General features: G+C 36.7%; 1 protein-coding gene across 3 annotated transcripts in view; it reads right to left on the bottom strand.

The window, feature by feature from the left end:
- Positions 1 to 1,971: 1,971 nt before the first annotated feature.
- The window catches only part of LOC127803533 (uncharacterized), a 31,967-nt gene continuing 6,708 nt past the window's right edge, over positions 1,972 to 27,230 (bottom strand). Inside the window, exons 2-8 of one of the 3 annotated variants that reach the window (XM_052339814.1) lie at positions 21,242 to 21,331; positions 11,807 to 11,925; positions 10,453 to 10,613; positions 8,878 to 8,986; positions 7,808 to 7,996; positions 7,562 to 7,721; positions 1,972 to 2,245 (exon numbers count right to left, since the gene is read on the bottom strand). In XM_052339814.1, coding sequence (XP_052195774.1) covers positions 2,154 to 2,245; positions 7,562 to 7,721; positions 7,808 to 7,996; positions 8,878 to 8,986; positions 10,453 to 10,613; positions 11,807 to 11,925; positions 21,242 to 21,254 — 843 coding nt within the window. In that variant the 5' untranslated portion in view covers positions 21,255 to 21,331 and the 3' untranslated portion in view covers positions 1,972 to 2,153. Of the gene's footprint in view, positions 2,246 to 7,561; positions 7,722 to 7,807; positions 7,997 to 8,877; positions 8,987 to 10,452; positions 10,614 to 11,763; positions 11,926 to 21,241; positions 21,332 to 27,230 lie in introns of those variants that run through there. The other 2 variants (XM_052339815.1, XM_052339816.1) reach the window with 2 other exon arrangements.

The following is a 27,230-nucleotide window of genomic DNA, read 5'->3' as shown; positions in this document are numbered from 1 at the left end:
CTCTTCTTCTTTCTTCTTTCACTGAAAAATCATAAAAATTATATGTGTAATCGTTATGTATACAATTTTAAGACACGGGCACCAGTGATATGTAGATTCTCTATGTCTAGCACAGGAAAATGTGACTGAAACGATACCCTACTACATACTAGATGTGAATCGACTAGGACAACCACATCTTAAGATAAACTCTGTCTGTCTCAATATAGAAATCGATTCTGTATTTCATCCATTTATCGGGTAGCAGATATGCATTTATTTATGTATTCAATTGTGAATATGTTTGTTGCTTAAATACTCAAGTTATGTATGACGTGTATATTATATTTTACTACGTGTATTTGATATATGATAAAAATTTAATTTTTTTTATACTGTTATACTAGTGATTCCCTTCAAAAGTGCTATGATAATTGTTAAAATTAGAAGATAAAATTATATAATGACAAATCAATTCAAATCTTTTGAATCAATCATTCAAAAAAAATTGAGGGATTAATGAAAATGTTTAGGATGCTATAATAAAATTAAAAGATAATGTCACATCAAGAAAAATTAATTAAGATATCATGAATTAATCATTCAAAAAGGTTGAAAATTAATTAGAATAATTGGCAATAAAAGACCATGTGCAAACTATGAAATTCATAGAGATTGGCAGATAGGATGCCAAGATAAATGTATCAAAATATAAAAAAAGATAAAATTAACAATAACAACGTTTATAATAATAAGATTATAACAACTCTAAGACTATCTCTAACGCTCTTAATTTTCCCTGGCTAAGCCAATATTTTAGCAAAGGGGAATGTAGCTTCTCATTCTCAAATTTCCTTGCTATCTAAATAATAAAGGCCAAATCCCTTGTCTTTTTTGGCAATTGTCGACGTTCACCACAACTCTTGCCATCTTTTCTCACAATAGTCACTGTCAGAATCATTGCCATCGCCATCATAATCACAATTGCAACCATTATCGTCAAAGCACGAAGCTTGCCAGAGAAGATGAATAGGAGAAAGCACGTTGCAATTGATTTGTCGTTAACTTCAAAGACAGCTATTAAACGCAATCGAACAAGATGAAAAAGAAAAGACCCACGGCCAAAGAAAATGCAAAATCACGATAAAAGAAAAGACAAACAAACACGACGATAGTTAGTTACGACGAAACCCACATTGAGAGCAACCCACATTGAGAGCAATGTCCTCTTCAAGGTATTCCGTTGTTTTTGTAAAAACAAAAAAAAAATCAATTTTAATTGATAGTTGTTGATTTTTTCTGATCAATCACAACAGAGATTCTTCTTTTTTTTTTTTTTTTTTCAATTTTTGCAATTACTTTCTTTTTTAATTTTTCATCACCTGCTATGTCTTTGTTTGATCCGTCTTTGCTAAATTTGATTTGGGTTTGTTTAGTCTGCCTTTATTGCCTTTTTATGCTTTTTCCTATTTAGAATTTGATTTTAATATTAAAATTTAATACAATAATATTTACTATTAAATTTAAAAATAAATATTAAATTTTTATAATAATAAAAATTGTAGATAAGATAAAAATAATTAAAATTAAAATTTATTAATAAATAAATAAAATAAATAATCAAATAAACGGTAGAATAAGAAGTGTGATGAGAGTAAACATAATTTTTTAGGTAAAAAGAGAATAGAAAATTTATTATTTATAATATAATAAAGAGTAAAATAAAGAGCATAATTGAAGATAGTTAACAATGATAAGACACCTGAAATATAAGTAATATGCATTATAATGACTACACTGCAAAAATTATTACAAATGGAGATGAATGACGAACCAAAATTTTTATAACCTCCCCACCTCATGAAATTAAGATTTAACATGTTATTGCTGTCCTATTCTTCCACACAACAAATGGTCTTGGCCTGTAACAAACCATTTGAAACCAGCAATTATCAGAGGGGGGGGGGGGGGGGGGGGGGGGAATCCAAAAAAAAGTACACAAGTCAAATTTCAGAAGCCTTTTTATTCAACGTTACTGCAAGTTCAACACATTCAAATTTCAGGGGTTTGAAGCAGAAAATGCCGGTCGATTGTCACCACTCACCACTACTGGGAACAATTTTAACTGGATCCTAGATTTCTTTGGGGGAGAAATCCAGAGACACCAAAAGGACTCACATAAAATCAAAGTCGTCATAACCATCATAACCATCAACTACCACATCATCGTCTGGCTTATCAACAAGGAGTTGTTTCTTCTTCCCACCTGCAGGTGAGGACCAATTGATAACCCAATATGAGTAAGTTTAGCCTTCATTCTTACTATATATAATACATAATGAGCAACCCAAGATTAATTTGTTGAAAATGAGCAAGAATCACATATCAAATATCGCACAAGCACATGAGCAGGAATCACATATCAAATATAGCACAAGCACATGAGCAATCTTATGTTACCTCGGGCAGAACTTTGATTGTTCACTATATACAGGTGATGCCGGAAATTATACATTTTTTCCTCCTTTTTTCTTTTTGAAAAAAATAGAACTTCAACAAAATTTTGAATAACTATACAAAGAAAATGGAGAATTCTCCAAGAGTCTTTTTACAAAAGAGCGTTACTTGATGACAGTAGCATATAACAGATCTGTGAATACAGCCAGGCAGCTATAACTGATAGCCCACACAGTCCATCAATGTTCGCTATGACTTTGAGAAATATATAATGTTGTATGGCAAGACATGGGGAAAAAATTAAGCCGGACTGCACTAATTACATGAGTTCGGGATAAGTTGTAAAAGTCTGCCCCTGCCCCTGCCCCTGCCCCATCCATTAATTTTATATTTTAATAAGTGACGTACAAACATTTTTTCTGTTATATTTAACCTCTTTTAGTATTATCTAGTTATATATTACAAAAATGTGAGAGTTTTTTTTTTTTCTAATGAGATTTGAACATTGATGTTGAATTATGTTGAAATATCGGTAGTATCAAGCTAAAATCGGAGGAGATTTCCAAATATTTCTTTTATATTGTTTTCCTTTCATAGTTCATTCTACTTTCAAATTGTTTCCTAGATTAGAGATGTGGTAACTTTCTTAATCTTCCCTTAGCCTATATATTATTCTCTTCCCCATGGGTTGTAAGTATCCGTCAAAACACTCTTGAAATAAAGATATAGAAATTTCAAGATTTCATGGTATCAAAGCAAGGCAGCAAACCCTAGCCGCCGCCCCCCTATCCCCCCCAGGTTATGATCCCTCTCATCAGCCAGGTCCACAATCAAGCCCAGCCGCCATCGACAGGAACCAACTCGGTCGTCATCGTCACCGTCACCATCGCTGTCCCATTCGAGCCCAGCCGCCATTGACGACAACCGATGTGGCTATTGCCTCCGCCATTCCAGTTGAACTCAACCGCTGCCGACACCAGGTTCAGATAGCCAACGTCACGATCTCCATTGCTAGTGCAGCCAAGCCAGCCACTGTCAAATCTCGATTTCGAAGCAATCATTCCTGTTGCTTCAGAAATCGAAACAGGTCTTGGTCACCACTGTCAGACACCATCACTGCCAGCCACCACCACAACCAAGTTGTTTAGGCCAACAAACCACCACTGAATGAAAACCCAGTTTGGTCTCATGGCAGAATCTACTTCAGACCCAAAGAAACCGGTTGCCGCCCCATTCATTGATGAACAGATGGAACTATTAAAGAACCTGCTAACACAGTCCCAATCTGAATCCCCTGCTCCTACTACCTCTGCTGCCAATGTCGCACAAAAATGTAATTCTCACTCATCCTTCTTGTCAAAACAGGTCTCTAACAGTGAATGGATTGTCGATTCAGGGGCCTCTGACCACATGACTGGGTCATCCACATTTTTCTCTTCATATCGTTTGTGTAATGGGGATGTAAGAATTACTGTGGCTGATGGGAGTTCTTTGGTTGTTGCTAGTATTGGGAATCTAAATTTGTTTGGGCTTAAACTCAAGTCTGTCCTGCACGTACCAAATTTACAATATAATCCCATTTCTCCAGCAAGCTAACTAAGGATCAAAACTGTGCAGTAACTTTTTTTTCGACTCATTGTGAATTTCAAGATTTGTCTACGGGGACGATGATTGGTAATGCTAAGGAACGAAGTGGCCTCTACTATTTCACTGCTTCTCCTTCGAGATCAGGTCCATTCAAGAAACTTTCTTTGTCCAGTGTTTTTTATTCAAATGTGTTCCTTTGGCATAATCGTCTTGGTTATCCCAGCTTTACTTATTTGAAGTACTTGTACTCGGATTTATTTCTCAATAAAGATGTCTCTTCTTTCACTTGTGAGCACTATATTCTTGCTAAACACGCTCACAAACCTCATCCCTCCCATTCTTACCATGTCTCCAAACCCTTTCATCTTATTCACAGTGACATTTAGGGGCCCGCTCATGTGGCCAACATTACTAAGGCTCGTTGGTTCCTTACTTACTTTTATAGATGACCATACCCGTGTGCGTTGAACTTATCTCCTTGAAGAAAAATCTGAGCCAGTACCATTTTCAAGCAATTCCATTAACTTGTTGCCAATTTGTTTCAGTCATCTATTTCTATTCAGATTCTTCATTCTGACAATGGGAAGGAGTACTTCACCCACGAATTAAATGCCTATCTTACTGAACATGGCATCCTTCATCAGAGCTCATGTCCCTATTCTCCTCAACAAAATAGTATTGCCGAGCAGAAAAATCGCCATATTCCGAAAGTTGCTCGCTCCCTCATGTTCACTTCCAATGTTCCAAATTATTTTTTGGGGAAAGCTATGCTCACTGCTACCTATCTTATCAATCGTATTCCTTTAAAAACCCGTCAATTTCTACCTCCTCTTCATTGTTGAAGCCAAGAGTTTCCTTCAGTCCGGCTCCCTGATTCCCTTCTACCCAAAATATTCAAGTGTACGGTCTTTGTTCATAATCTCAATTCTACTCGCGAAAAACTCGATTCCAAGGCTTATAAATGCATCTTACTCAGCTACTCTCCTACTCAAAAAGGGTGCAAGTGCTACTACCCTACGTCCAGACACTTCTACATTTCCTATGATACCACATTTCTAGAAATTCAACCCTTCTTCCCCAATGCTTCTCTTCATGAGGAGACCTCAGTCAAAGATCAACATCGGGATCCGTCTATCTCCTTTCCAAGTTCTCTTCCACTACCTAATCTCACATCCCAGGACCTCTCTATCCAACAATTTGAATCTAATCCTAGAGTGACTAGTCAAGGGGGAGAAGTTGGAAAATCATCTCAAGAGGAGCTGATAGTCTATTCTAGGAGACCACGAGTTCCTCGGCAAAGCATACCACCAAACCTGAAGCCAAATCCAGTGGAAGACACACATCTTGGAGAAGGTAAATGTATAGTAGATGATCTTGACATGCCTATTGCCCTAAGAAAAAGAATAAGGTATTGAAGTCAGTATCCCATATCCAGCCATCTCACTTACTCTAAACTCCCCTCAAAATTCAGGGCATTCACTTCAAGCCTAGATCATGTAAAGATTCCTAACAATGTTCATGAAGCCCTTCAAGATCAGAAGTGGAAGACAGCTATAATGGAGGAAATGGCAGCTCTGAATGGGAACAAGACTTGGGATATTGTTCCACTTCTAATGGAAAGAAGGCCGTGGGATGTAAGTGGATCTTCACCACAAAATTGAATGCTGGTGGACACATAAACAGATACAAGGCAAGACTGGTTACTTAGGGGCATACTTAGACCTATGGTATAGATTATGAAGAAACATTTGCTCTAGTTGCCAAGTTGAACTCTATTAGAGTCCTTATCTCTCGCTGGCAATCTGGATTCGGATTTACACTAGACGGATGTAAAGAATGCATTTTTGAATGGAAACTTGGAAGAAAAAGTATATATGAGACTCCCTCCTGGGTTTGAAGAGAATAGAGCAGGCATGGTGTGCAATGGACTAAAAATCTCCCAGAAGGTGGTTTACTCGATTCAGTACAGCTATGAAACAGTTCGGTCACACATAGAGTCAGACGAACCATACTCTCTTTGTAAAAAAGTCTAAAGATGAGAAATGGACTATTCTTATTGTCTATAGATGATATGGCAGTTATTGGGGATGACACATAAGAAATTGTCAGGCTCAAAGATCAGTTGTAGGCAAAATTCAAAGTAAAAGACCTCGGACACCTACAATATTTTCTTGGGATAGAAATTGCTAGAGTAAAAAGAGCAATTTTATTTCCCAAAGGGAGTACACCTTGGATCTACTAAAGGAGACAGGGAAACTAGGAAACTAGAATGCAAACTTGAGGAACACCCCTAGACCGAAATTGGAAGTATAAAATTACTGGAGAGAATCCACCAATTGAAATAGAGAGATATCAAAATCTTGAGAGGAAACCAATTTATTTATCGCTCATCAGGCCTGATATTGTTTATAGCGTCAATATGGTGAGTCAATTCATACATGCTCCCACTAAGAGGCATTTCGAAGCAGTGAGTCAAATTCTTTGCTACCTAAAGGGTACTCTAGAAAAGGGTTTACTATTCAAGAAAAATGACCAAGAGATGTTGAGTGCTACACAGATGCAAACTAGGCAGGTTCAATTGAAGACAAAGTCTGCTACTAGGTATTGCACAAGAGTATGGGAAAATGTGGTAACTTGGAAAAGCAAACAAACAGTAGTTGCAAGAAGTAGTGCCAAAGCTGAATACAAGGCAATAGCTCAAGGGATGTGTGAACTAATTTGGATTAGTAGATTGCTACAAGATCTATCTAATCCAATGGAAGAGCCTATGAAACTATACACTGAAAGTAAATTTGTCATAAGCATAATCCATAACCCTATTCAACATGACAAGATGAAGTATGTGAGGATCAACATAAACTTTATCAAATTAGAAATCGCCAGTGGGACATTCACCTGGCACTACATTCCAACAAAACGACAAGAAGCTAATATTCTTACAAAAGCCCTGTCAAGGCCAAACTTTGAAGCAAATGTTAGCAAGTTGGGAATGATAGACATCTATTCACCAGCTTTAGAGGGAGTGTTGGAAGATTGATAGTATCAAGCTCAAATCAAAGGAGATTTCCAAATATTTCTTTTATATTGTTTCCTTTCATAGTTGATTCTACTTTCAAATTGTTTCCTAGATTAGAGATTTGGTAACTTTGTTAATCTTGTTCTTCCCTTAGCCTATATATTATTCTCTTCCTCATGGGTTGTAAGTATCGGAGAAAACATTCTTGAAATAAAGATATAGAAATTTCAAGATTTCAATTAAAAGAAAAAAAAAACAAAAAGAGGTTAAAATGATTATTGAATAAATTCTGGACTACATGGCTGGCTTAGAACCTTTTTTTCAGTTGGGTTGGCTAGGATAACTACGATTAGACCCAATCCTTAGCCAAACTCGGTTTAAAGAAGTCATAATACATAGGCTATGCCAGGCCTGAATCTAGCCCAGCATGCATGATGTCCACTCCTATGGACAACGCAGAGAGAGAGAAAGAGAAGCCCAAACAAATAAAATAGATTCAAAGAAATAGGAAAAGAAAATTACCTGTCTTCTTTTTACCAGCATTGGCTTCCTTCTCCGCTCTTAGTTTTTCATTTGCTATAGCAGTGACAGAAGACGCAACCTCCTTTGCATCTGCTGCTTTCAGAGACATCATTGACAATCTTATTACATCTTTGAGCAATTGAATGTAATGGAATCTTTTCTGCATTGAATAAATGAACAACAGACAAATCAGATACCACTTATCATCAAGAGACACCAAAAAGAAAGAAAAAGGAATCAACAAACCTCATATGGGCGAAGTTTATGAGAAATGAGTTCTGCATATTCTAAAAAGTCACTTTCAGATTTGGGAATAAAATTATCAAGGGTCTTCTCGTCACCTCTCCCACCAAACAAGTCTCTGGTGGACTTAAAATCAGCCTCCTCCACAAGTCTGTATGATATAAGTATAGAAGGGAAAAGTAAACATAAATCCTGTGAACAAAGTTAAATCACTTCTGCTGATCAACCACAGTATCATATGAATTAGGCTTTATAATATTGAAGTGCCAACCAAGTCATTAAAACAAAACAAAGCAGAAACAAAAATGGCATCATCATCAATCCAATAGAAAACAATAATGGACCAATTCATTAAAACAAAACAAAGCAGAAACAAAAATGGCATCATCATTGATCCAATAGAAAACAATAATGGACCTTGGTATGCATGCTACTGTAGTAAACGAAAGTAGATAACTGTGCATAGAGCATGTATGGTCAATTAATCAATGATTGAACACATTTTGCAACTGGGTCAGCCTCTATCAAGAATAAAAAACCAAGATAAGGTCACAATAACATTCACGCATTGATTGATTATTTAGATCTGAAGACCACAACACACCTAGATAAGACTTGATTTCACAAATTCATGGTCAAATGTCCAAGTCCAAAGGGACAACATGAAGAAAGCGAAGAAGGGACCCACTGGAAAATTTAAATTTCAAGAAAGTGCTTACTAGTCTGTGAGGGATTCAAGCTATAGACATGAAGACTTATAGTCAATCCGGGACGTGCAAGAGACTAACCTAGAAAATAACTATATTCCAGGGTCTATCCCCATTATTACTAGAATAACCGATGAGAGAATCAACGTGAAAAAAATGAGCTACAACTTCAATAAAAGTTGGTCATTTTCAAGGGAATATCAGCTGGCAGCATTCAAGTACAAGCACCTTCAAGAATTTTGGCCAAATTAACATTTGAAGGTTTTTCAGACTTTAGGCAAACATAACTTGCTAAATGTATAGAGCATAAACCAGCAGTCTTAAATTTGTCGGGATATATTTTTGCTATTTACTGCAGAGATCTACCTTCCCTTTCAGATGATCCTCTAAGGTATAAACCGATTGTGCATGCATGTTCAACACAAGATAGGCATAAAAATGTACAACACCTTCAAGCACTCCCATATAAAGCTGCCTGCAATGAGTTTCATAGTGGATTTGGTAACTTCTACCATTGTATAAAGAGAATTATACAAAGATAAGGGTGTTGAGGTGGAAGTGCAGCCATTCAATAAAAGACAGAATCTTAAATGATATTATCCATAATAAAGCCAAAGTGGCACCAATAAGATGTGCCAGACGCAAAAGGGTTTGGTTATATGAAAAAAGAAAGATGCATAGGAAGAACAAGAGAAAGGGTATCCATAGAAAACAACCCACCCACCCCACAGGAGGTGCAAGGGTCAGAGGAGATCGTTTTCATACAAACCTTACCCTCGCTTTGCAAAGAGGCTGTTTCCATAAACAACTCAAACCCATGACTTTCTAGTCACCAAAAAAATAAAAGCATCATTATCATTGCTATCAATGCTCGCCCTCACAGGAAGACCTAGAAAAATGTGGGGAAAAACTCTAATAGATATAGTCATGGATAGAGATGAATAGAGTTAAGAACTATGTAATTGACCACACCTACTGGGAATAAGCTTGATGTGTCGTTGTAGCTTGATTCTGAAACGCTTCATTCTATTAGAATAATTAGGTAAGCAGACACAAACAGAATTTCAAATTCTCATTTGCCAACTCAATTTTTTCCCCCAAAGCTAATGGGCATATGCCAACTCTTTAAGTAATACCATTGCGTAGATATTTTAAGTTTTTATAAATCTGTCCCTATGTGAACTGAAATCCCGAATAGGGAATATGATCTTTTAACTATCTAGAACATTTTGCACCTACTAAAAAGCATATAACATCCTAGAACAAAAGTATGACATGCATGAACACACATGACTGACACCAAGACCCCACAATTCAGCAAGTTGAGGAACACCAAAAACACCTTTTTAACTCTATTAAAACTTAATAAAACTTAAAGAATGGAACTAGCAGGCCCTCTAAGCCATCTGAAGAGTCAAATTAATCATCAACATGATTACTGAATGTCCAAGATAGGATCCACATGATATCCCAAAATTGCCTTGTTTTTCCTCAAATTTCTCCCCCTGCCCCCCCCCCCCCCAAACAAAAAGAAAAAACCAGAAATATAGAGATTGAGTTCCTGATTTTTAGAAAAGAATTACAGAATAGCTAATTTTTGTTTTTTATCAAGGCTTGAATCCCATAACCAATCATTGCAATCAAATCTTGAATCTCCAAATTAATTACATAAATAAATAAAATAAAAACAAAAAACTTAGATAAACCAGGTAGCACATCAAACACTTATCTAATAGTATCTCAAATGCATGTGTAGTTTAAGTGTTGGTATAAAAAAGAACGAACAGAGCATCCATGTCATGAAGAAAATGGATCGTCCATGATATGAAATTTCGTGTTAATGTGTGTCTAATTGACAATGCTGTTTCTCTTCCTATGACAGATATAGCTAAATAAAAATGACAACCCCAAAACAAGAAAAGACATCAATATATCTTCCACCTCTGTTGACGAAGTTTTTCAGCCACAGCATTTAGTGGCACTTCCTTCACTACCTCAACAGTTTTTCCTTTGTCTTCACTAGCTTTTGCACTTGTCTTCTTAGGGACCTTTTCAACTGGAGGTACAGGTGCAGGTGCAGGTGCAGGCGCAGGCGCAGGTGCCTGATCATATCACATGAAATACAAAAAATGAAAGGGCAAATTAAACCACTGCTATCATACAGCATGATGCACATTCCAAGTCTATAAAACAAAAAAGTAACAACAATGCAATTTATGAAGTACCAATATAGTATTTGAGGACCTATCACGTGGATAAATCAAGCCACACACAATCCATGAAATATTTCATCATGTGAAGATTCTTGAATACAATTAACATGGACGGCTAATTAATCATGCCATCATAGTCCACAAATTCCACAACCTAACCAAGCAAATATCATGGAACAAAATATTGTTTCTTTTCCTTAAGAAGGTTAAAAAGCTTCTATTTCCTACTACATAAAATGGCAAAGTTAAAAAGAGATTTCAATATTTTCAGAGACATGTAACAAGTCTGAAATTGTACAAAACATTTCTAAACAAAATGAGTTGCTTCGACACTGATTAGGAATATCTAAATAGCATTTATTTCTATTTACCTTCTTCAATAAAACAAAATACAAGGAAAAAAATGATGATGATGTCGATGACGACAATAACAATCACAATCACAAGCCTTATTCCCACTAGGTGGGGTCGGCTACATGGATTCTAGATCTCACTCAAACAAATAATTAGAGAGAAAATTAATTCTAATGTCTATCGCATTTAAGTAAAGAGCCAAAGAATATAGACATGAATTAATGCTCTATCCTTTTGCTTTGATGTTATAAATACCTTCTTTTCTTTTCTTTTCTTTCTATTAAGTAAAGATAATTACCTTTTTTTCATAAATATCGTAATTTCTGTGCAGTCTTTTTCTCTATTCCAACTAATGATAGGAGCAATCACCCAGAAAGACAAGAAAAAGCCTAGCTCTCTCAGATACTTATTTAATAAACTTATTAAATTCATCCAAGCTCTGTTAAAAATGAGGATAAGCTCACTCCACAATGAAACTTTTATCTATTTAATTTTACAACTAATGATTGCAGATGAAGTGTAATGAGCATATCAAAATTAAATTAATGTCAAACAAGAAGTCCTTCTAACCAACCCAACTAAATTAGAATGACTGAAAATGTTGTTCAGCCACTTGTGCAACAGAATTAAATATTTTCCATGTGGCAATTTTGCTACATTATGTTACCAGGTAAGATTACCTTACCCCACCACATAAGGAGAGAGTATGATCATGTTATCAACATTACCGGAGCAGGTTCATCTTCATCCTCCCAAGATTCCTTGACATCATTGTCATCCACATCTTCATCATCCCAACTATTCTTCGGCTGTTCTTTTTTAAGAAGAGATGGGATTGGCTCATCCTCTGCAAAAATAACGTGCAACTCAAAACCACCAACAAACAACAGCATGCCACAAGAATAATAAAAAGTAGATAGAAAGGACGAAAAAAAAAAATGTAAAAAATATGGAAGAGGTCAACAATTTTGGCCATGATTAAAATTCTTGAACAAACAGCAAAAAGATAACGTCCCTGGCTACAGAACCCTCTGACATCAATGGGTCCTGAAATTTACATGATGTACAACAGAAATCATTGGGGATAAGCTATCTAAACATTAAAGGGGAATAAGCTATCTAAACATTGTGAAAAAATTCCAGTGGGGATAATATATTAGAGGATGCTAAAACCAATTACTTGCAAATCCTTTGGACCACGTCTATTCATTCACCCATGACTCCACAAGTGGGATAAGTAACTTTCTGTGATGATGCAGATCATACATAATTTCTGTGGGATAAGTAATTTCCCCAATATGAGATGGTGCAGATCATACGTAAAATGCACGAAATGCAAACAGCAGAGCAATTATTGATAAGATTTCTTCCATAATCCCAAAAAGCACAGATACAACAGCCAAACATACAACTCAAGATGGACATTGTAACACAATAATTCTGAAAATTAGCAGACAGCAAGACAAGGAGGCATTCAAACAAAAATCATATATTTTGTACGTATAAGAAAAAATAACCAACATGCTACATTGTAAGAAATAAGTGTGATTAAAATGTCATATTGTATATTTTTAAAAAAATATATTTTTTCATAAAAGTTATGGAATTTAAGATTCCTAATAAATTTTAAAGTAAGCAAGACAAATAAATATGAATCTACATTGTATTTAATTTTGTAGTTAATTTTAACATATATTTTTAAATAATAATGTAGTCATAATTTTTTTTAGCCAATTGACATGCACAATCCCACAATGGATGCAATTGTCCATAAAGTTCCTGGTTGTAAAAGAATGAAAAAATAATAGGACATTTTTGGACAAATAGACGACAAGCATTTGGAAGCATTCAATGAGAGCGTCTGAGATAGTAAAGCAGATTCATAAAAGTGACTGTGCTTCTTAGCTATAATCACATTCTCAAATTACAAGTCCAGCAATCAGATTGTCTGAACCAATCTATCAAATGAGGATGACATAGGCAACTAAGATTCTGGATAACAGTCTAGTTGTGCAACATTTCAAGATGTCCCTAACAATTTTGTAAAATGCCATGCTTTTAAAGATTACAAGTTAGTTTCTCAAAAGTTATTCACAACCTATAAATGCCTAATGTCCAGAGCATAGAGAATTATCAAAAGAGATCTTCCTAGCCTTAAGACACTTGAAAAGTTCTGAAACTACAACAATTTATGGAGAGAACCTATATCCTTCTGAAACCAGCAAAACATAGTGGAAGACAATAACAATATAGCCTCACTGACATAATATGCATTCATGATAAAGTTTCCAAATGCAACTCACTCAGATCATAGCATGTTGCATGATCTAAAATAAGTTTGTTTATACAAGAACCAAGAATATAATAGTATACTCAACACATGAAGTGGAAAAAAAAAACACAGCCTCTCCAACACAATAGCAGTCATGTTAAGAGAAAGATCCAAATGCAACTCATTTCCATATACATATAACTCATAGAACATTGCAAGGATTGAATGAGTTCATGGCACAAGCAAGTATATGTTGGCCAGCACAGGAACATTAATGCAATCTCTAGGCTCTATTACAAGAATAGTGCTACAACCATCCAGTCTGTTTGCATATCTGATGTTTTTTGCTATTTCAGGCCCAGGCCTCAAACCCAGTACTTTTCTTAACTAAGACAGAAGCAGAAACTAATTTAAAATTCAAAAAGTGCATGATATTCTTCCTGGAAGACTTATATAGAATGCTTCACCAAAAATGATGGCATGTGTAATGTTTACAATCAAAGGCATCAACATGGACTATTCATTCTGAATTAATACGCCTACAGCAGCTCAAACATATCATTTGAGTACAAACTTTTGTATAGTTGTATGTTTTTATTTTAGTCAAAGAAGAAAATTTCCCGTGTTGACCAAGAAAAAACTGGGGAAGGAAAGGACGCTAATTTTTTATCTTGTATTTTTTATAACATCACTTTATCATGATGCTAACTAATGAAAACCAAGAGATTTACTATGTCCAAAAACATATAATAACTGAATTATGATATCCATCGTGCTATAGCATGCAACTAAAAGATAATACGCAATTACAAGTGTTGTCCCAATCTTATGCCTTAATCAAACACTCTGCCCTCAAGACTGTCGGAATTACCCACTCACGAAAGAGATAAGAGAACAGAATATGAAAACACAAAATTAGAAGAACATACACACACAAAGACTCAAGATTTAACTTGGTTCAGTTTCCCTTTCAGGAAACCTACATCCAGACTGCCTTTAGCGCCTTTCTCCACTATCTTGAATCTCAAAAAACGATTACATGTATTGCCCACAAACTCTCTCTCTCTCACAACCCAATACCCAGACTATACAGAGATTTAGAACAGATTACAAAGCTCTCAATCGCTTTCCTCTTACACAGCACATACTCGGTTGGAATTCCCCAAGATAGCATAAAAGAACCAGTGAGAAAATAAAAGCCCCTAACCCCTTATTTATAGAACATAAGGGCGGACTACACAAGGTTTTAAAATAACCGAACAACTAGAGATATAACTAACCAATCAAACAACTAGATAAAATACCAAATATATCCCTGACATAAACTGCTTTTCCCAAGACAATCAACTAATCTAATACGAATGATTTAACAAATTCTCCACTCATTTGAGTTAGATTAGACTTCCTCAGGACTGCCACTTGCAACTTCCTTCACTGCACTGTTTTTTTTTTTTTCCCTTCTTGATCAGCATCTGGAATAACCTGTAGTATCTTCATGCAATCCTTTAGCTTTGCAAGAGGTATAGCTTTAGTAAACATGCCAGCCACATTCTCTTCACCTGAAACTTTGGTTAGAATAACATCTTGTTTTTCAATTATTTCCCAAATGAAGTGGTGCCTAACATCTATATGTTTAGTCCTTTCATGATGTGCTTGATTTTTAGACAAATGAATGGCACTTTGACTGTCACACATCAAAGTTGCCTTGACATCTATCCCTAGGAGCTCACTAACTAGACCCTTAAGCCACATTGCCTCCTTGATAGCTTTCGATACAGCTATGTATTCAGCTTCTATGGTGGACAATGCTACCACATGTTGGAGACTAGACTTCTAGCTGATTGTAGAGTTCCACAACATAAATACATAACCTGATGTGGATCTCCTTCTATCTAAACCAACAACATAGTCTGCATCCGAGAACCCTAGGATACTAGCTTGATCTCCTATATTAGCTCCACCATAAGACACAACATTCATAGATGAACCCTTAGGTATCTAAATACCCACTTCACTGCATTTCAATGGGGTTTTCCTAGTTTTTCCATAAACCAACTTACTACACTCATTGCATGAGCTAAGTTAGGTCGAGTGCATACCATGCTATACATTAAACTATCCACAGCACTCAAGTATGGAATATTTTCCCTTTCGTTCTGGCATTCCTCATCCTTTGGGGATTGATCTAAAAACAACTTAAAATGAGAGGCAAATGGCACATTCACTACCTTAGCATTTTCCATTCCAAACCTAGATAACAACTTTTCTAGATAGGATTTTTGTGATAGGTGAATTTTCCTTTGCTGTTTACTTCTAGCGATTTCTATCCCTAGAATTTTCATTGCTTCACCTAGTTCCTTCATCTCAAATTATGCTTTTAGTTTCATCTTTAGTTGCTGGATCTCTTGATCGAATTGACTTGCTATGAGCATATCATCCACATAGAGAAACAAGTAAATTGAGATATTAGGTGAAATATGTTTGAAGTAAACACAACAATCATAGGAACTTCTAAGATACCCTTGTTTTAACATAACAGTATCAAATTTCCTATACCATTGTCTTGGAGACTGCTTAAGCACATAAAGGGATTTCTTAAGCAAACACACCTTCTCCACCTCCTCTATACTCAAAGCCTTTAGGTTGATCCATTAAGATTCTCTCATCTAACTCTCCATGCAAGAAAGTTGTTGTGACATCCAATTGCTCTAACTTTAAGTTTAAATGAGAGGTAATGGCCAGCAGCACTCTTATTGAGGTATGTCCCACAACAAGTGAGAAAACCTCATTAAAATCTATTTCTGGAATTTGGGTAAAACTCTTTGCAACTAAACTAGCCTTGTACCTAGGTTTAGGGTTGTTTCCAGCACCTTCCTTGATTTTTTACATCCATTTACAGCCAACTATGCGCTGTCCTTTAGGTTTTTCAACCAGATCCCACGTCTAGTTCTTTCTAAGGGATGTTATTTCTGACTTCATGGCTTCTATCCATTTTGAAGAGTCTTTAGAGGACACTGCCTCTTCACAGGTGAGAGGTTCTTCTCCTACATTTTCTGGTGCACTAATGAGGGCATATGCTACTAAATTTGAGTAGCCAAATCGTTTTGGAGCCTTCGAGTCCTAGGTTGCCTATCTCGTGCTACACTATATCTAGACGAGTCTAGCAAATCCCCTAGACTGGAATCTGCATCACTTTCACCCTCACTTTCTTCATATTGAGTGGAGTCCTAGTCCTAATCTCCTTCTAGGACCTGTTCATTTAGGTCCTAATTGTTACCAGAAAATTCTGTGGGATTATCAGCCCTTATTATAGGGATTTCCACATCTATGGTCTCTGTCTTTTCTTCTAGATCATGCTGGGTTTCTTTAGTTCCTAGTTTTATGGTAGAGGATTCATCAAATGTCACATCTCTACTAACTATGGCTCTAGGTCCTTCAGGTTCAAGGTTCCAAAGCTTATAACCTTTTACACCAATGGGATAACCAATAAACAGGCATTTCTTGGCTCTAGGTTCAAGTTTGCTTTGCTTCACATGAGCATAGGCTAACCACCCAAACAAGCTAATGTGGTTTAGACTTGGTTTATGACCTGTCCACTCTTCATAGGGAGTCTTAAAGTCAATGGCTGCTGATGGAGACCTATTTATCACATGTGCAGCTATTGTGATTGTCTCACCCCAAAAGGATTTTGGAAGATTTGCATGAAATAGCATGCACCTAACCCTTTCTAATAGGGTTCTATTCATTCTTTCGGCTAATCCATTTTGTTTAGGGTTTCCAGCGGCAGTTAAGTGTCTTATAATTCCACTGTCCTTGCACATTTGGTTAAACTCTCTATTACAAAATTCAAGCCCATTGTCAGTTCTTATTGCCTTAACAAATTTGTTCTTTTGGTTTTCTACCAATGTTTTCTATGTCCTAAGGGCTTCAAAGGTATTATCTATAGTTTTTGGGACATAAACCCACAACATTCTTAAGAAGTCATCAATAATTGATAGGAAGTACCAGGAACCTCCATGAGTTAATGTTTGGTCTGGCCCCCACAAATCCGAGTGTATATAATCTAGAGGTGATTTAGATGAATGCATGGTTGTTTTATTAAACTTTATTTTGGCAGCTTTGCCATAAATGTAAGATTCACACTTACTTAATTCAGTGACCTGACCTTGACCCAAAATTCCTTGTTTGGCAAGTTCTTTTAACACTTGCTCACTTATATGTGACATTCTTAAATGCCACAGCCTTGCCTGATTTTGGATACTACTGCTAACTACTACAGCTTCACCACTTAAGGTGGTTGCTTGCAGAAGATATATACCATTCTGCAACACAGCCTTCAAGCAAACTAAAGATCCTTTGGATATTTTTATGATTCCATCCTCACCCTTAAATTTTTGGCCACTCCCATCCAACTCACCAAGAGAAATCAAATTTCTCTTGAGTTCTGGAACATACCTAACTTCAGAAAGGGTTCTATAGAATCCATCATCCAATCTTAACCTTACATCCACCACTCCTAGTACTTTACACTCATGATCATTGCCTAGTAAAACCTTTCCCCCATTTATTACTTGATACTTTTGCAAACAATGTTTCTTAGGTGTCATATGAAACGAGCAGCCAGAATCCATGACCTATTCATTACTGTCTGCTCTTTCGAAAACTACCAGTGCATCAGCACTGTCATACCCTAGTTCACATACATTTACACGCCTTTTCCTTTTCAATATTACCCTTCTTTTTCTTGGGGTAGTTTCTCTTTATGTGGCCTTCTTCATGACAAAGATAGCATCTTATAGGATTCTTTCATGTCCTAGATTTTCCCTTACCTTTGGAGTCTCTTTTAAGGCTTCTAGATCGTACAGTCAAGGCATCTCCATATGAGAATCTGCCATCCAATTTAAACCTCAATTCTTTTGAGTTAAGGGCACCAATAACGTCATCTAAGGCCAAGATTGCCGAGGAGGGCTTCCATCTTAATTTTCCAATGAGAGAAGTCATTATTATCGTCAAATTTCTGTACATCGTACCTTGATGAGTGTTGTGTCATTTGTATTAGATTAAGATAGATGAAATCAGTATCATTGTATTGTTGCATGTTTCTTTACTATTGTAAAGTTAGAATTAATATCACTTCTAGAAGGTATGTTTCTAGAAGGGCAGCTGACCAAATTAGTTTGTTTCGGTTAGTTGGGCAGTTAGTTAAAGTCTTGTAACCCACGCCCCTATATCTTATAAATAGGGATCGTGGGATAGGAGTATGGAAGCGAGAATCAGTGCGCCTCATCAGTGAAAGTTGATTCTTGTTTTCTATCTTGTAGTTGGGATTGAGTGCAAGAGGTAGAGAGTGGCTGGGGATAGCTTGTATTCTCTAGAATCTTGTTAGCTTTCAGAGCATATGGGCTAGGTAGGATTCGGGTTCTCGTTGTAATCATCCTATGGTTGTTTCAAGATAGTGGATTCAGGGGCGCCAAGCAGTCTGGATGTAGGTCTTGTTCCCAAGACCAAACCAAGATAAATTTTGCGTGTGTTCTTGCTGTTTTAGTTTTCTTATTTCTTGTAGTGTCTACATTGCTTATGTTATCTGGTGTACGAGTGCCAAAGGGGAGCTATTTGAGTTGAGAGAATCTGTGGAGTGTTGTGATCTACTCTAACAATGAGGTTGATGCCATTCCTTTCTATTGGGACTTGATTCATCCTCTTGAGTTTCTTGATCGACAGAGACGACCCAACTCTGATACCAAGTTGTTGTCTCAATCTTCTGCCTTACTTAATCAAACACTCTACTCTCAAGACTGTCGGAATTACCCACTCACGAAAGAGATAAGAAAACAAAATATGAAAACACAAAATTAGAAGAACATACACACACAAAGACTCAAGATTTAACCTGGTTCAGTTTCCCTTTCAGGAAACCTACATCCAAACTACCTTTAGCGCCTTTCTCCGCTATCTTGAATCTTAGAAACGATTACATGTACTACCCACAAACTCTCTCTCTCACACAACCCAATACCCAAGCTATACAGAGATTTAGAACAGATTACAAAACTCTCAATCGCTTTCCTCTTACATAGCACATACTCGCTCAGAATTCCTCACGATAGCATAAAAGAATCGATGAGAAAATAAATGCCCCTAACCCCTTATTTATAGAACATAAGGGCAAACTACACAAGGTTTTAAAATAACTGAACAACTAGAGATATAACTAACCGATCAAACAACTAGATGAAATACCAAATACACCCCTGACATAAATTGCTTTACCCGAGACAATCAACTAATCTAATACAAATGATTTAACATGTCCATGTAAATATAATGAAAGGCATTTTCATATTATTATAATCTTTTCATATAGAAAGAGTTCACCACTCTTGAAATAATGCAATTTAGGATGTCCTTGTTAAGAGATTTGAACAAAGATTGGCTTCTTGGAAGAGGCAAAAATTAGGTAGATAACCTTATATAAATCCACTTCCCAGTCTATCAACATACATCTGTTGTCCTCTTTACATTTCCAGCATGCATGGCCAATAGAACAGAAGCTTCCAAGGGATTTACATTAGGGAGGCATCAGGGAAAAGTCTAACTATCACTAGATTCAATGAGGCCAAGCATGTAGACCCATAAATAATACTCATATGGAAGGAAGCTTTTGCTTTGGAATTTTCATGAAGCCTTTAAAGCAAATGGCTATAGAGCTTCATTTGCAAGGGGGAGGGTCTTTCAAAAAAGAGCATCTTGGCTGGTAAGTAAGGTTCCAAATAGGACAAGATCCATTGGAAAAATGTTTCTAGTCCACATAATTCAATGAAGAGTATTATGAAAATTTTGGGAGAGTTCTTTAGTTTTGTTCAATTCACTTAGTTGTATTCATTCAGTGATCTTGCTCAAGTAATAGGGAGAAGGCTATCCCCGTGGGGGTGTTTCTCTCTTTCATATTTTTTTTAAAATATAACCTTCATGACAGCATCACTTTCTCAAGTGTTCTTCTCACTTGCCAGTTGTCACATGATTACCCCAACCTACTATTGGAACAAGGGTGGGCATGTAAGCTTAGAACCCATCAAGAATTGCAGTATTCCATGCATTGGTCCCCATCAGGTCAATGTTGACAAGAATAAGGCTCACCATGAGCATCTTCTTTGTTTGGACCCCATTTTTAGTTCCTTTCAAGAAGAAAAGGGCATAGATAGATTGATTGGCACTTATGTCCAAAGGGATTGGTGAATCTGTCAGTACTTGATTTGAATCTTGCGTGGTCTTGGGCCCACATTTGCTTGAGACTGAATGCTAGCAAAGCATGGATTCATATTCTTCTTTCCATGATACAGAGCATGTGACATGATAGGAATGGTAGAACTTTTGAATGTGTCAAAACATTCCTATCATTGATCAAAGGAAAAAATTATAGTGTCTTTCTGTAACATAAAGAGTATGCTCAGTTTTAACTTTCTTCTTTTCTGCAAACTTTGGACGAACCATGCACCTATAGTTTTTTCATGTAATTCTTATGAAAACATTTTAACAAATATAAACCATTCTTTTTCAGTTTTCTACTATAAACTAAAATAGTCCTCATTAAATCAAAATATATATGGAAAATTTTTGGACAACTCTTGAGACATGGCTAAACTAAGCACAGAAATTTCTGCAATCAACACTTTGGACATACATGAAGTACCAAGCTTCATCAACAAACATGGTTGAATTCCTAGTTTTGTAAACACCCATCCAATTATATAAAGCAAATAAACTCAAGTACATTGGAATTGGAGTTCTTACAAACCAAAACACCTGAATTTGGATAGCAAAGTTATAAAATTAAATAGAAACAAAAGTTAAGAGGCAGATATAATGCAAATTTAAAGCCAGAAAATATTACCCCAGTCTGCCATCTAATCCAATCTGTGGTCCTCAGGGAACAAAATTTGCAACTTGGATATCCTTCTATCTTCAACAAAAAGCAATAAACCTGTTTTTGCAGATATGCAATTGGACCTCAACTTGGAAAATAAAATATTATAGAACTAAAACTATAACACCGCCGGGGGGGGGGGGGGGGGGGGATAAAATAAAGTGATTGAGGAATAAAAATGCCCCGGTTTGATACATAAAGCTATTAGTTCACCAATTAAAACCAGAGACTATATACGTTCTAAAAGCTCAACATATAAGGGCATAATTTTCTCAAAAGTAGAAGGCAAAACTTGCCAACAGCAACACCACCACCAAATCTTAATCCCAGTGGTGGGGAAACCTGTATGAATTCTAGTTTGCAAATCTTCTCTACCCATGATCATATCATTTGTAATGCTTTAAAACTAGTCAAACACAAGAAAATAACCCAATAGAAAAGAGAAAATAATATAAATACAAAGAAAACAAAAAAAAATAATCAGATGTATATAAAGAGTTTTAATTATTTTATAACTTAATAATTTTAGCCATGTTAGCCCGCACCCGTTTCCAATTTCCGAAATGGAAACAGGTGCAGGTTCGGGGATCAGCCTCACAAAGTTTTACATGGGTCGATACGCAATGTGGATCTATCCGTCTTTCTTCACTTGCGAGCTTTGAACTGGAAAACCCTAATTCGCCACCCAAAATCTGTGTTTTCCTCAGGAGAGCGGCTAGAAACAACCTTTGGCCAAGCAGAAAAGCAGTATCTAAGATACACTTAAATTCTTCGGTTCCTCTCTCATCTTCCGACAAATTTTCTCCAAAGATTTGGGTCTTGGTAATTGATCTTACTGTCCGCCGAGAGGTAAGCTACACTTTCTTTTTGTTGTTTATCGACTGTGTGAAGGTAAGCTGATGGAGTTGTGTACATAATTTGTTTAGTTAAAATTGCGACTTGTATAGCTGGGGATAGGGCACATGTTGTGTTCGAGTATAGCTGAGGTGATTATTAGTAATTAGTCTGCTATTGACGGCCTCTTAAATCCACTGGATTGAACTGATTTTGTGGGCGTCTGTGTTTTATAGGTCTGTTAGTATGCGTGTTTTCTGCTTGATAATAATTAATTTCAGGAGCATTTCAGGGTACAGAGGAACATATTCCATGAACGAAGTAAGAATTTTACTAGGTAAGCCCAGTTCAAAAGATAAGTTCCAAGAGAGAAATAGAAAAAGAATTTAAAGTTTCTCCTGCTATGTTTTAATTTTCCCCCAATTTTTGTTATTTTTATGAATGGTATAAGATTTTGAGTATGGCACCAGGTTGATTTCAAGGCATTAACATTCAACTATGCATTGGGGTTGATTGTAGAGTTGAGTCATTAAATTCAATGTTAAGTTGTTAACTAAATATGAGCTGTGAATCAAACTTTGAAAATCTGCCAGGGCATTTGAACTGCTCAAGGGACCTTTCAAATTTAGAGAGCTGGAGAGACCTAAAATGGAGGCCTCATCGTTATATTTTGCAAAACTGTTTCTGAAAAATGCTGGCTGTGCAACGAATATTTATTATAGTTGTGTTTTGAAAATGCATGATATGAACTATGGATTGGGGTTATAAAACAAAAAGGGGATATCATTAGTTTCAAAAGTTTTAGGTTACTTATTTACTTTTTCTCTAGGCTCCTGCTTAATATCATTATTGTTTATTTTCCTTGTCATGCCATTTCTTATTCTCATAGATATTTGATGGAAGTACTTGGGACAAAGGAGTCATGATTCAGGTAATCTTAGGCCCTTTTTTTTTTACGTTGACTAGGGTTCTTTTCTGAGCTTGATTGGACTGAAAGAATTATGGTTATTTTATCAGAAAATTCCATGTATGAGACAAGTGGAATGTTAAGAACAACCAGAGTGGTAGATTTCTAGTAATTTTTCTAATGATTGAGTTTCCCTTTTTCCTTGTGATTAGATAAAACTCATTAAAGAAAGTCTTACTTAGCAAAAAGTTGTTTCATATCCTTAATCCTTTTTTCGATTGTGGGAGATGTCCCCTCCTTCTTAGGTGCTATTGACTTACTTTAAGAAGTATTTGCTGTTTTCTAAGATGTTTAGCTATAGCCACAATGCAATGCTCTGTAGAAAAAGAAAAGAAAATAAAAGCTGTAGCTACTCTGGGATAGGCACTTCCATCATTCATATTAGTCTCTTTTGGGTTGATAACGAAGAGGCAATTCTACAGTTATGTGCTATATTTCAATTGTTTGTGGTGAGGGATTATTTTTAGAAATAATTTAAATAGCAGTCGATGAAGTTTTGAATAAGCTACTCTCTTTGTTTCAACTCTCAATTTTGTCAAGTGCAAGTATCAGGTTCATCTTAGTTGTGCGACCATAATTCACTCAGGAGCAGAGGGAGTGGAGAAAGGTTCAACTATCTGTTCAATTAATTTCTTTTCATTTTAGCTTTAGTCATTGTAGGCTCCCGCTCAATAACAGATATTTTTTGAATGTGCGAGTTAAAGATCGATCCCTTTATCAGCATTTTTCTGTTGTTTTGTCATCTTGCAAGAGTATGAGCTGTATGTATAGCTGACATCTCTGGCCATCCTTCCTTATGTGTGATCTAGAATACATTTTCTGCTGCACCTAATGTTTGGATTGATGAAAATCATGGTCTCTCTTTGAGCCTCTTCAAGGTTTTGTCTGATTCTTCCCTTTGGCTTCTTAGACTTAGCACTACATGCTCTCGTGGGCATCTTTATGGGTTTATATTGCCTACCTCCATTTGTGGACATAAACTAACTTCTTATTTTCTCTTGCTTCTGCTTGTGCCAAAGGGGCTTCCTTGATTGATTAAGTTCTGCAAAAGAAACATATGGAAAAGAACTCTCTCTTTTGATGATCCGGGCTACCTTTATCTGTAGGACATGTTACTTATGAGTCTTCTGAAGAGGTGGACAGAGTGTTAGTCTATATCTGTTGTGGCCTACATTCAGAAAAAGAAAAAGAGAAAAAGATCAACTCTGATCCTTGTTACAACCATAATTATCAAAGGCGCGCCTAGGCGCAAGGCGCTAGTTTGGCACCTCGCCTGGGCCAAGGCGAGGCAGTTTTGGCGAGGCCCTCGCCTTGCGCGCCTAGGCGCTGGGGCGTGAGGCACGCCCCTCATGAAACTTAGGTCTTTTAATTAAAACTGGCAGCCCAATCGCTCCTCACTCCTCCCGACTCTAGCATCCAGCCGCGCCCTCATCCTCTCCAGCTCGCCCGATCTTCCTCTTCCTCTCCCTCTGCTCTCCAGCCCCAGCCGCGCCCGCCTCCTCTCTTCCTCTCCTCTCCAACTCGCTCGATCTTCTTCTTCCTCTCATCTCCAGCTCCGCCCGCATCCTATCTTCCTCTCCAGCTTGGCCCAATCTTCTTCTTCCTCTCCTCTCCAGCCGCGACCCCCTCCTCTCTAGCTCGACTCGATCTTCTTCTTCTTCTCCTCTCCAGCCGCGACCCCCTCCTCTCTTCCTCTCCTCTCCAACTCAACCCGATCTCCCTCTTCCTTTCCTTTCCAGCCGCGCCTACCTCCTCTCTTCCTCTCCTCTCCAGCCACGCCCGCCCCCTATCTTGTTAATTTTCTCTCGAGCCGCGCCCTCTTCCTCTATTCTCCTATGCTCACGCTTTCTCCTCTCTTCCTCACCTCTCTTCTCATCTGCTCTTCAAGTTCAAGTTGTTAAGAAGCAGCCCGCTACCCACCGAAAGTAGCTGTCAATCTCGGTTCCATTCCAACCTCCCCTCTTCTTGGTTCCAGCCTGCTCTTGGGAGTTCTTTACTTATTTTTTATTTGATTATTTCTTGCATTCTTGCTTAATTTCTCTTGCTAGTTGCTGCTCTCTCTTTATAGTTTATACAGTTGTTGTTTTCATGTTAATTGGAGAATTTTGTGGAAGTTGGAACTATGTTGCAACAGCCCAATAAATGTCGTCAAACCACTTCCAAAACTGACCCAACATGAAATTATTTTGAAGCTGATCCTAATGATAGAAATACCACCACATGTAAATTTTGTTGTAAAGTAACAAAAGGTGGTATATTTCGGGCGAAACAACATCTCGTGGGTGGTTTTAGGAATACTAAAACTTGTCCAAAATGTCCTCCATCAGTAAAAGAAGAGATTGGAGAGTATATGCAAAAGAAGAAAAATAACAGGGATGAGCGAAATATGGCACCATTAGATGATGATCTTCAATTTGGTGAAGGGTATGATGATGATGATGAGACGCCGCCTCAAAGTAGTAAAAGACCCAATATATCTACTGGAAGTGGAAGCGGTACTGATAGTGTTGATCATGTTGTTAAAAGGCCAACACAAAAGGGTTCACTTGATGTTTTTCTTAAAGACCCAGAAGTTAATGTGTTGAAAAGCAAGGGCAAAGGAAAGCAAACAAGCTTGGGTGAGAATGATTTTGCAAAAAAGGAGTTAAGAGCTCGAGTTTGTAGAAGCTTTCCACGATGGATGTATGATGCAGGCATTTCATTCAATGCAGTGACATATGACAGTTTTAAAGTATTTATAGAAACAGTTGGTCAGTATGGTCTGGGTATGAAGCCGCCTAGTTACCATGAAGTCAGGGTTCCCCTTCTCAAACAAGAGGTGGAAGCCACTCGTGAAATGATAAAAGATCATGAAGAGGTGTGGGCCAAATATGGATGTTCCATTTTGTCAGATGGCTGGAAAGCCAAGAGGGAAAGGACATTGATTAACTTTTTAGTCCATTCTGACACAGCGTGTAGCGCGAGTGTGAAAAAAACACACCAAAATAAACCCTTGAAAGAACAAACTTCAATGGCTAAAGTTTGACTTTCAAGAAGACGCAAAAACAAGACTATTTTGCTAAGAAAACCCAAATAGGTTGTTGAAATTTGATTGAGAAAATTTTGCTTACAAACTCTAGATCCTAGGCATATTTATAGTATTTGGCTAATTCAAATCCATCTAATATTTGGAAAACAAAATCCAACTATAATCCTAATAGAAATAAATCATAAATAAAAGTTAACTGGAATCCTAATAAAAATAAAACCCTAATAAAACATGAAGTAGAATCCTAAATCAAGTAGAAACATGAAGTAGAATCCTAAATCAAGTAGAATTATGAATTAGAATCCTAAATCAAGTAGAAACATAAAGTAGAATCATAAATCTAGTAGAATTCTAAAACTTAAGAAGTATTAAAATATTGTTCCGGTATTACTATTCTAGTGATACTGTTCCGGTTTGATCGGGTCGGACTTGGGCCGAGTCTTGATTGGTGACCGCATCATTCACCTCCACTTGAGGAAAAATTCGACCTCAAATTTTGATCCGAGTAAGACCAATCCACATTCGGCAAGTACAAAGAGAAATTAGCCACATTGAATGTTTAGAAATACCCATATGATTAGGCAAATCCACAACATAAGCATTATCATTGGTCTTTTTCATAATCTTGTAAGGACCATATTTCTTTGATTTAAACTTGTTTTGCTTTCTTGCTGAAATCTGTTCCTTCTTCAAGAATATCATGACTTCATCTTCAACCTCAAATAACTTGTGCTTCTTATGCTTGTCAGTTGTCGCCTTGTACTTCTTATTTGTGCAACCTTTGCTTGACATTTTCCTGAACCGCTTGAACTTTTTTGCTAAGGGAACATGGAGCAAAGACATTCCTCCCCTTCTTAACCATATCTGGGTTGGCATGGGTCCAACCATCGCCATGTTTGTTGCCATCTGCCTCCACTGTATTATTATTGTTAGATTGAGGACGTTGAACATTTCATCATATGGTAAATTTTATCATAGGTCCTTTTTTCATCAGCTTTTTTTATTTTGACTCCTCAACAGCTTTCGAATTCATCTGTAGATTTTTTTTGCCTGGAGAAGTATTCTTTTGCAACTATTTCTAATAGAGGCTTATTCCATGACTACCAGCAGTCTCTCCATCACTTAAA

The sequence above is a fragment of the Diospyros lotus genome, chromosome 6 (assembly GCF_014633365.1).
Source record: "Diospyros lotus cultivar Yz01 chromosome 6, ASM1463336v1, whole genome shotgun sequence".
Lineage (NCBI taxonomy): Eukaryota > Viridiplantae > Streptophyta > Magnoliopsida > Ericales > Ebenaceae > Diospyros > Diospyros lotus.
This window is presented reverse-complemented; position numbering and strand designations above follow the sequence as displayed.